The sequence below is a fragment of the Urocampus carinirostris genome, chromosome 3 (genome assembly GCF_059441175.1).
Source record: "Urocampus carinirostris isolate Australia breed hairy pipefish chromosome 3, RoL_Ucar_1.0, whole genome shotgun sequence".
Classification (NCBI taxonomy): domain Eukaryota; kingdom Metazoa; phylum Chordata; class Actinopteri; order Syngnathiformes; family Syngnathidae; genus Urocampus; species Urocampus carinirostris.
In genome coordinates this window covers 61231595-61242589 of record NC_142351.1, presented here as the reverse complement: position 1 = coordinate 61242589, position 10995 = coordinate 61231595, and the positions used below count along the sequence as shown (strand labels likewise).

The 10995-nt window shown below is 38.2% G+C and overlaps 1 protein-coding gene across 1 annotated transcript; it reads right to left on the bottom strand.

The window, feature by feature from the left end:
* Window positions 1-93: 93 nt before the first annotated feature.
* LOC148370327 (tubulin alpha-1A chain-like) lies at window positions 94-5691 on the bottom strand. The gene is made up of 4 exons (XM_088332834.1): window positions 5596-5691; window positions 5265-5487; window positions 3309-3457; window positions 94-1974 (listed from the first exon to the last, which is right to left on the bottom strand). Exons 1-4 carry the CDS (start codon window positions 5596-5598, stop codon window positions 994-996), a joined length of 1356 nt encoding a protein of 451 aa, XP_088188960.1. The 5' UTR covers window positions 5599-5691; the 3' UTR covers window positions 94-993.
* Between the last annotated feature and the right edge of the window lie 5304 nt (window positions 5692-10995).

Below are 10995 nucleotides of genomic sequence, written 5' to 3'. Positions count from 1 at the left end.
GTTTATTTCAGAGTACAAAAATAAGTGCAGCCACAGTCATCGACAAATGTGTTTGCCAATGTACTCAGTACTGTATTTTTGGTCCACCTGAGCTGTGCTATGAGCTTGTTATAATGCATCATTAAAAGTGGAGTTGAGTTAGACAAGAATCATATTTCACCGAGAGATTTTTTGATAGAGAATGCCAGGGGTCGAGAACGTATGGATCCAGAGCCAGGAGTTACTATTTTCATTTGTAAATCTGGCTCGGAAATAAAATTAATTAGCTAAACTCATTTAAGCTGGGAGTCCAAAATGGTGTTTCTACCTATTGTGTCTAGATCTCACAGTTCTGCAGTCAGGTTTGATTTCCTCCTTTCTCCCTCTCACTTTTCCTTTCCTTATTTAGTCACTCACTTCCTGGTCATAACCCACACTATTGATTAGTCTCCAATCTCACCCCTCTTTCTTCACTATTTAAAACCTTTGTTACCTCAGCTCGGCGCTAGTTGGTTGCCTCTTTTATCACGTTCCGAGGCTTCCTGTCATGGCCTTGTTGTTTCCAGTGTACTGAACACTTGCCTCCTTTCCTGATTACATTTACCGCCTGCCAAACATTTGGAATGTCACCTTCATTTAAGGGTCTTTACCGGACCGCCAGCCCTTGCCTGTCCCTTGGACCACAACTGCTTCCTCTAGTGATCAAGATACTGTTGCCCCGACACCTAATTACCCATGTGCCGAACACAGATTGAACTAAAAGCCACTGTACTAATATATGTTTCTTTATTGTGGTTTTACACCCTGACACTGGAGATGAAGTTTGAGAAGTTTGCTAAAATTTTTCTTAAAATATACAGTGTGCTCTCACTAAAAGAAAATAGATCTCAATATTTTGCCTTCATGGCTCTTTGAGTTAAAAGGTTCCTGGCCCCTGGAGTATGCCATACAGATATTTTTTTAATCACATGGAATCACTTCAAGTTACAGAATGTAGGACTGAAAATGTTTCGGTTAATACTCTTCCCCCTCTTCCTCTTCTTCATCTCCAATGGTATCTGTGCCCACTTCCTCGTAGTCCTTCTCCAGTGCAGCCATGTCTTCTCTGGCCTCCGAGAACTCCCCTTCCTCCATCCCCTCGCCCACGTACCAATGCACAAAGGCCCTCTTGGCGTACATCAGATCAAACTTGTGGTCCAGTCGGGCCCATGCCTCAGCGATGGCTGTGGTGTTGCTCAGCATGCACACAGCTCTCTGGACCTTGGCTAGGTCCCCCCCTGGAACCACCGTTGGGGGCTGGTAGTTGATGCCCACTTTGAAGCCGGTGGGACACCAGTCAACAAATTGGATGGTGCGCTTGGTTTTAATAGTGGCGATGGCGGAGTTGACGTCCTTGGGCACCACGTCACCACGGTACAGCAGGCAACATGCCATGTATTTTCCGTGGCGTGGGTCACACTTTACCATCTGATTGGCCGGCTCAAAACAGGCGTTGGTGATCTCTGCCACAGAGAGCTGCTCATGGTACGCTTTTTCTGCTGATATCACTGGCGCATAGGTCGCCAGGGGGAAGTGGATTCGCGGGTAGGGCACCAGGTTGGTCTGGAACTCTGTCAAGTCGACATTGAGAGCTCCGTCGAAGCGCAAAGAGGCCGTAATAGAAGACACGATCTGGCCGATTAGCCTGTTGAGGTTAGTATAGGTGGGGCGCTCGATGTCCAGGTTCCTACGGCAGATGTCGTAGATGGCCTCGTTGTCCACCATGAAAGCACAGTCGGAGTGCTCCAGGGTTGTGTGTGTGGTCAGGATGGAGTTGTACGGCTCCACAACGGCAGTTGACACCTGAGGAGCCGGATAGATGGCGAACTCTAGTTTAGACTTTTTGCCGTAGTCTACTGAGAGTCGCTCCATCAGTAGAGAGGTAAAGCCGGAACCAGTTCCTCCTCCAAATGAGTGGAAGATAAGAAAACCTTGCAGTCCGGTGCATTGATCCGCCTGCAAAGGAGGGATTGTTGTAATATTAAAATGTGACTGCAAATATTGTCATGATTTTATGAGTTCTTCATTTTTAAACTTTTATCAATTATGTTTGTTAGTCTGTGTTTTTGAAAAGAAAAGGGAAGGAGTATAGATATGACAATCATATTTCACATGCAGTCAGGTGGGTTACCCTAGATTGGAAAAATGCATTAAAAAGCTGACTCAGCATTTTTCAGGAAAAAAAGAGGAAAATGACTTACCAGCTGCTTTTCAACTCCCAGTCTCCATTTGTTTTGTTTCCTCCTTGAACTCTTTGCATTTTAGATTCATCTTTTACCAACAATATATTTGTAGACAATGACATATGTGGGCTGTTACTACCCTCAATTTGGGATTTTAGTGTCCATCCAAACTCATTCCTACTCTTTGGATTTTCCATTATTATTTACCAATGCCCCTGCCAAAAAGTTCAATTACAGCCAAAAATAGTTTCGCATTTCAACGCGGAACTTGCTATAGTTGAGCTCACTCCTCCTAGATATTAATGTATTTGAGTGTCATTATTTACGTCTTGATATAATTACTTGCCATCCTGATATATCAATTCATTAAGTTGTTTTTCAGTTCTACATTGTTTCAAGAGGTGTTTTAGTTTGAACTTTGGAACCAATTTATATATATTGTAGACATAATTTTGGCAATAAGGGAACCACATAGTACATGCGCACATATACAATGGCAGCTGACATATACACACAGCAATCCCAGAATGTTGGTACTAATCGAACGTAGTTTTATGTATAGTGTATGGCACTAATGGTAATATATATATTTTTTTTTAAGCATTTTTGAAGGGGCGTCGCTACTTCGCGGATTTTCACTTTTCACGGGTGGTTTTGGTCCCCATTAACCGCGATAACCGAGGGATTACTGTATTGCATTTTAAATATACTATATAAATATGTTTTGTTGAATTGGTTTTAAAACGCTCAGAATGAAGTAAAATTTCATGTGTTTTTTTTAAACAACAAAATATAATAATATACAATGCCTGCAGGCTGCAATTTGTCCACCCCTCGCCTAGACAAACTGCTGATGTTAAGCACGGATCTTTCAACGACCCTGGGAGTTTTGCTTTTATCCTGGCCTGCCCTCCCTGTATAAAAGTAATTCCCAGCCATTTTTAAGGAACACTCCTAAATCCTAAAAGCCATCGTCTTGTAGCACATCTGTGCCCAGAATATTTTGTAATAATATGTAGATAGACATGAGGAGGGGGGAAAAAAGACCCCTGTTTTTCTCAAGTCTAAAAACTTAAATGGAAGAACAGATTATTGAATCAGACTCACCAGTTTTCGAACCCTGTCCAGAACAAGGTCAATGATCTCCTTGCCGATGGTGTAGTGACCGCGTGCATAGTTGTTTGCTGCGTCTTCCTTTCCTGTGATGAGCTGCTCGGGATGGAAGAGCTGACGATAGGTTCCTGTGCGTACTTCATCTAGTAGGCAAACATTCACAGATATCGGTAGGAATTTTAAAAGTTTGGAACATTTTCAAAACCTGTGTGAAACTTGTATTTGAAGAAGGGAAATTAGTCTATTTTCTGTTCCATTGTGTTAAAAATTTGCTGCTAAGATAAATGAATAGATGGATAGAATTTCTTTAATTTATTCGTAAGTATATTAAATCCATTCAGTTGAACAACTCATTTTTTCAGTTGTTCTTTGTTTTGTAGCCATGGGTGGCTTTAAACATTATCATAGCATATCAGTACCTGTTACAACTGGTTTAGAAAATGATTGGTCAAGGAGATTTACACTATTTTACCTTATGTTTAGTTATTTGTTTAAGTTTGGGTTTGGTCTAAGCTTATGGACCGCCCTGTTAGTTTAAGAATGATTGAAAGCCATTTTGTCTTTGCACTTATGATTTGCTGCAGCCATTGTTTGTAACACATTTCTGCATGTAATATTCCACGAACAAAAATTTTGTTCCAGCCTTTATTTTAAGATGTTCCTGCACGAGCCTCCGCTCTAAAAATGCCGTTCTACTTGTGACTCCAAGAACCAAGAAGAAGGCTACTGGCTCGAGAGCGTTCTTCATCCGGGCCCTAGTGCTGTGGAATGCACTGCCTCCGGAGATGAGATCTGCAACCTCAGGGGAAGTTTTTAAATCTAGACTTAAGACACACTTCTTTTCAATAACTTGCGATTGATGCCCATTTCATACTTTTCTTTTACTGTCTTTTTCCGACTGCCCGGCTGGTGATGATACGACGGAGAAGGACGATTTGAGATGAGTCAGCACACCAGCATCTGGACCTGAAGCATGTCAATGCATGAATCGACCAGCCGGCAGGGATGGGAAGTTGTGTCGTTGCTGGTATAGACCTTTTGGACTATTTTACAGGCTTGAGGCGCCGTTGCTGTATTGCACTTTTTGGACAAAGTTCAACATATTACTTATTGTTTTCTTTTATTGATGTTCACTATGTTTTGTGTACTGTTACCCACTGCTAAATCTATTGCACCCTGGTCATCCTGGAAGGGGGATTACCACTTTTGAGGCTCCTTCTCAAGGTTTCTTACTTTCTTCGTGCTGAGGTTTTGAGTTTTTCCTTGACCGCTTGTTGGTTTTAGATCAGGGGATGGTGTAATTGTAATCCTGTGCAGTCGTTTGAGACATCTTGTGATTAAGGGCTATACAAATAAATGTGACTTGACTTGTCTTGACTTAATAACCAATCTCCTCCTGGAAGCATAAGCCAATATACAATATTGGATGGAGATAGATTGATAGAACAAAATATTTACATTAATTTTGCATTTAAGGCCTTTAATTTCAGGTTTCTGGTTTTTAAACAAACACTAACAGTCAGCTGATATTAGTATTAGCGACCATAGCAAATACCAATACCTTAAAAAAGGTTGGTATTAACACCAATACAGATACCATGTATTGGTACCTGCCCATCCAGAGTTCAAATGTGATATCAGCTGCCAGATGTTCTTGTTTGCAAGATGATCAATTGTTTCAAAAGATTGATTCATTTTCTCAATCATTGGTTCCAAATGCTAAGATACGTCGTATATCTTGCATATGCTAATTCCGGAATAAGAACCTTGGTCCTAAAGCGCTTTAGTCCTGCCTTTATACAATATCTTCCTCAACGAACAACGATTCAGCTCATCACTAGTCAGAAAGAGCTTTAATAACGATCCTATTCAGCCATACAAGAGGAGGGAGACATTGAAAACACACTTCTTAAGCAGTTAAATTTGTGTACTTGTGGCATCCCATCTCACCGATGACCGTGGGCTCCAAGTCTACAAAGACTGCCCTGGGAACGTGTTTTCCGGCGCCCGTCTCGCTGAAGAAAGTGTTGAAGGAGTCGTCCCCTCCTCCGATGGTCTTATCACTCGGCATCTGACCGTCAGGCTGGATGCCGTGTTCCAGACAATACAGCTCCCAGCATGCATTGCCAATTTGGGCCCCGGCTTGGCCGACATGGACGGAGATACATTCACGCTGCAAAAAGAAGCCGTTTAGGGGTCAAAATATTTTGGAAAAATCAAGAAAGAACCACTAGAGTACAATCTTTGGATTTTGAACAGTCCGTTTGTTTTGACTTCTCACCATGACTCCTGAAGAGATCTTCTATTCACCTGAGATGAGAGCTTAGGGATGTTGTCTCTATCAAAAGCAGGACGCAGTTTTATATGGCGGGGTTGCCTGGCAACATCCTGGCATGTTGTGGCAACGAGGGGGGCTACGGCAGCAAACACCATTGGAGGAGGGGCGATCACACCATTCTGAGCTTGGACAATGGTTGTTGTAGTAACCGGCAATAAGTGGCTGTGCCGTGACATGTGATACTCGACTGCGGCATCTTATATTTCACATCTTATGTACACCAGTTTAACTCAGGAAGGGGGCAAAAGTTGTCAAAATTTGTTCCTCAAAATATCAAATATTTGTGGAAAATAAGAGGTACATGAATGAAAGTACTGATTAAACTTAAGCAACCATGCGCTTTGCAAATAATACATTCTCACCCCATTTGCAGAAAATTGTGCATTTCGTCAGTAAATTGGACAGAAATTCGAAAGACAGCCTTTCATACCAGCAAAACTCAACCAATTGTTCCCTTTATTAACGACTGCAATTACTGCTTATCAACCAATAAAACACCTTACTTCTGTCTCCACTGATATTAAGAAGATCCGGATTTGAGCCAATATGGGCAAGAAGAGATCGGTACAAAATTCCAATACAGCTCAAACAATTTAAAATGATAAAAAATTAAAAAAAACGATCAAATACAGGGAAAACGTATGAATTGACATGTATGGCTTTAACATCCAGTGTGTCTTATAGACCAGAAATAGGGTCAATAAAATATTATTTTTTGTGTTCTGTAAAAAAATTGCTTTTATTTTCTGATGTTTATTTTCCAGGCAAATCATGCTCCTCCCATAGTTTTAATTTCATGTTCCTTATGTATGGAAAAAAAACATTCACAAATAATTTGAAGGTGCAGCTTTTGATGAGGTGCGACTTACAGTCTGGGAAACACGGTATTACAGTATTACTTGAGAGTAAAATAAGAAAATTAACTTTCAAAATTGTTAAACATTGCAGATAGTTTTAGTCATTTTATTATATTTCTGATCTTACTTGAGAATATAATGAAAAATAAAAAAATACTGTCTTTTGTATTAAAATAGTTTTCTACTTTTAAAGGGACTGTGTGTATAATTTAGCTCTGCCTAGTGGCAAAGAAAATATCATACAAACAACTCAATTCATTAAAAAAAACAAAAACATTATTGATTTAAAAATAAGCAAAATTACCTGAACAAACATACAATCATCCATTTTTAGAAAATACTTTAAGTCATCAAGACATGACAGCAATTCATGAACTATCATGTAAACATTCATTTTTTAAATACCCGTAAGAAAATCTATCCACCGTAATGTTCCCTTTAAGCTGCGTGTGTGCACAAATGCGCACTACCCAGAGCTTTTCCGCGCACAAGAAAATCTAGCCAGCTCACAAAAATCAGGGCTCGAAATTGCTGATTAAGAAGCAAATTAAGTCAAAGTTACTGTGCATGAAGGTAAAAATACACGGGTTACCCTGATGTTGTGTTCTAAATGCGGTATTTTGAAGTCAAGGTCGAAGTAGAACGAAGTTGAGTAAAGGCAGTTTTTCGAGAGCCGGCTTCTTCGGCTCGGCTCACTAAAAGGGTCCTAAATGGCTCTTCAGGTTGTTTTTGCTTCTTTCATCCCTATATGACCAAATATTATGTAAAATTATGCACAAAATGACTTAAAGACAAAAAAAGAAAAAAATACCAAAATGAAAAAGTAGAGAAAAAAGAAGGACATTTTCTGAAAAAAGCCAGAAAAAGAAAGGAAAGAAACAAAGTAAAATAGTAGAGAACAAAAAGAAAAAAGTAACAGCTAGAAAAAAATAAAGACAATGAGATTTTTTTTAAAGAAATTAGAAAAAAATTAAAAAAAACAGGGAAAGAAAAAGTTTGTGTTGCATTCAAATAGTTTCCAATTATACCAAGTCAATCTTGTTGCCAACATTGTACTTCCACTAGTTCTGTATCGTGCAACCGACTAAATAAGCCCCCCAAAATGTTAGTATTATGCGACAAAGAGACCAGGAAAAAAAAGAAATGGAAATCTTGTGAAAGAATTGTTGTAAAAACAAATGAGTAGGCCGTACAACCTTTGCAATAATACATAAGTCAATTCATTCAAAAGTGAAAAAAAAAATTGCATTGCCGGAAACTCAGCAAAATGTAACATGATGTCAAGTTTTGGACATGTTTGATAATGACTTAGTTGCCACACTTGGGATTGCTGTTGCTCACTGTTGTTTCAAGCGTTGCTCACCGACTTTGTGTGAACGCTCAGACTCGTGGAAAATTAGAGGGAACATTGGTGAGCGGTAGGAATGGGTGGAGCTATACACACAGCTTGCACACTCATTCTCTGCCTTGCCCAGCGTCATTTGCAGGGAAAGTAAATACATTGGTGTCCTTGTTTGCAGTGTTTTGTGACATTTTTACAAACTAACTTTGCCCACACCTTGTTTTGCAACCATTATTTGGGGCAAAAATAACACAATGAGCCTCAACACTCCTAAGTAACTGCAGGTGGGAGACCAATTTTAAGTGGTATAGTTATATTGATATGGGACACAGGCTCTGGCATTATTATTTCATAGAATTTATCAAATCATCAAGCTTCACACAGTTGAAATCAAATGTGCTGAAGAATTAGCTTTTTGTCTGGAGAGCAGGTTTGACGGTTTTGTTGAATTATCTCCAAAAAATCAAATTATGTTTCTTTTTAGACGGACGTTGCATTGGAGCTGTTTTCATGACAGGCTGGCGCCGTCACGAATGGCAGCCACTCCAGCAGCTCCCGTGTTATTTTCGATTGTTCTCGATTGTTCTCAGCTCAGGGATGCTGCTGGAAATGTGAATTTCCCTTCGGGGATGAACAAAGTATCTATCTATCTATCTATCTATCTATCTAAACTACAAACGGAATCGTTTACATCGTCAAAGCTTCTGTGCTGGGTTTTTGACCAAGATATCTACCCAAAGGCCCAACGTATCAGAGTTGTACGTAAGTGCTCTCAATACAAAGCATGTCTTTTTGTCTACACATTTCTCGCAACACACAAAAAATAAAGTATCTCAAATGTGAGTCTTTGAATTGTGTTTTGAATTGTATCTTGCAATTACGCTTTTTGTTGTTGAAATATTGTTTTTGTTGTTGTTCCCTCTTCTTTTTGTTCTTGTTTATTTCTTCCTCTTTTTCCCTCTTTCTCCCTCTTCTCTTTTCTTCTATTTCGTCTTTCTTTCCAATTTTCCTTAATTCTTCCTTCTTTTCCTCCCTTTCCTTCCTTTTCTTCTCTAATCTTGATTCTTTCTTGCTCTTCTTTTCCTCCTCTTCCTTTTGTTGTTCTCCTTATTCTTCTTCCTATTCATCCTTAAGGTTCTTCTTACAGCGGTTGGCATCCACCATTACGGATTTTAGTCACTGTTCCACTCCTCATAAAAGTTTGATAGATCTTAATAAAAATCTTTATTCTTTATTTAGAATCCCTAATACCCCCAATAAGCAGGTCGGCGCCTTGCATGGCTGCATGGCCGCTATTGGTGTGTGAGTGTGTGTGTGTGAATGGGTAAGAGTGAAGCACATTGTAAAGCGCTTTGAGAGGTCTTCATTGACTTGAAAAGCGCTATATAAATGCAGACCATTTACCATTTTATGGCTCTTTAGGTCAAATAGGTTTCCGACCCCTGCCTTTTGACTTTCCATGTTGCTCTTAAGAGTAGCCTTGAACTTCATAGCGTTCTAATGATTAGGGAAAAATCGGCATCATAAGAAAGTTACTTAAGGACCAAAAAGAAAATAGCTAAAGATATTTGAACTGGTGCACTTAATGCTTGACTTGACATGCGCCTGCCAGGGTAGCCAGGCAACAGTTGCCAGTGTTAGCTTACATGATTATTTGTTTCGTTGACTTCAGCACACCACCTGTGAGAGCACATTTAGTGTCACTAATCCTTCAACTCTATCCGTTGAGTGTTTGTCAATGCTTCACTTCAGAGTTTCGTTTTTATGCATGCAGGGAAACTCAGTTAAGTCAGAATTATCATTGTAATTTTTCTAGGCTTTGTTTTTCTTCACGAAGGGGTGTTTTTAGCGGTGAGAGACGGACGGGTATACGCATGTCTGGTAATTTACTCTAAATTACAGCAGGAATTAATTACTAGTAGAGAGTGGACAAACCATTCTTAGATACAATTGGAAGTGAATTGAATGCATTTTTTTCAAGAAAGTTGAATTTCTTTAACACACAAAATCAATTCATCAGGGAGTCCCACGGAAGCTTGATATAAATACGGGGAACGACACCTATACTGTAAAATAACTGGTCGGTTGTATTATCTATCTTGTTAACATGTTTTCTTTTGAAATGAGAAATAATAAATCACATATGGCGGATCATTAAAGCTAAATTTTGAATACTTGTATTTGTTTAGCTCATTTAAGATATTTTGTTTTTCATTTTTTCTAAAAAATAATTATTTAAAAGAGCAAAATAATCTATTCACCGTATTAAAAGATTTCGTTCCTTTTTCAAGATGTTTTTTGGACTACCAAAAAATCTTTAGAAATTGTTTATTTTTTTAATCAGATGATAATTTTTCACTAATGAAGATTTTTGGACTGTAATCTTTTCAAAAGCTTGCACAATTTGGAGGAACTTTTGCTCACAGAGTAGAGAAAATGTGTAACATATACAGTAAATATAGGAAAAAATAATTCTAAGAATGAGCTAAATTATTTGCCAATGTGACATTTTTTACTAAGGTACAGTATTCAATTGAAAAGGCGTGTTCCAATTCCAGATGATTTAGCTTATTTTGATATTTTTTTCTTTTACTAATATGTTTAAAATACACAGTAATTATAGGAAAAGTAATTAAAAATCAAAATAAGCAAAATTATTTATCAATGTAAAAATATATATATTTTCCGTGTATGTATTTTTTTTAAATTCGCAAAATATTTTGATGATTTTAATATTCTTTCATTTCCTAGAATTTTTTTTGTAAAATATCCAGTAATTATGAGAAAACTAATGCTTAAAGTAGGCAAAATTATCTGCCAAATTCTCAATATTTACTTTTTTTTCCAAAGCTTGTTCCCTTGCAGACATTGCTCATTTTCATAATTTCTTTCTTTTACTTGAAAAAAATCTATATACTATGATAAAATATATGCAGAATTATTTTCCAAAGTCTCCTTATTAACTTGTTTATTATGTACTTGTTTATTATTTACTTATTCTTTTGTTAATACATTTTTGGTTTTGTGTTGCATGACCAGGTTTACGTAGGCTAAATTTAACTTCCTGACTTGACACGCCCGCTTTTGTCCATTTACGACCTAAAATGCTGAATCTTTTTGTACCAGAAAAAAAAACTACCCAAC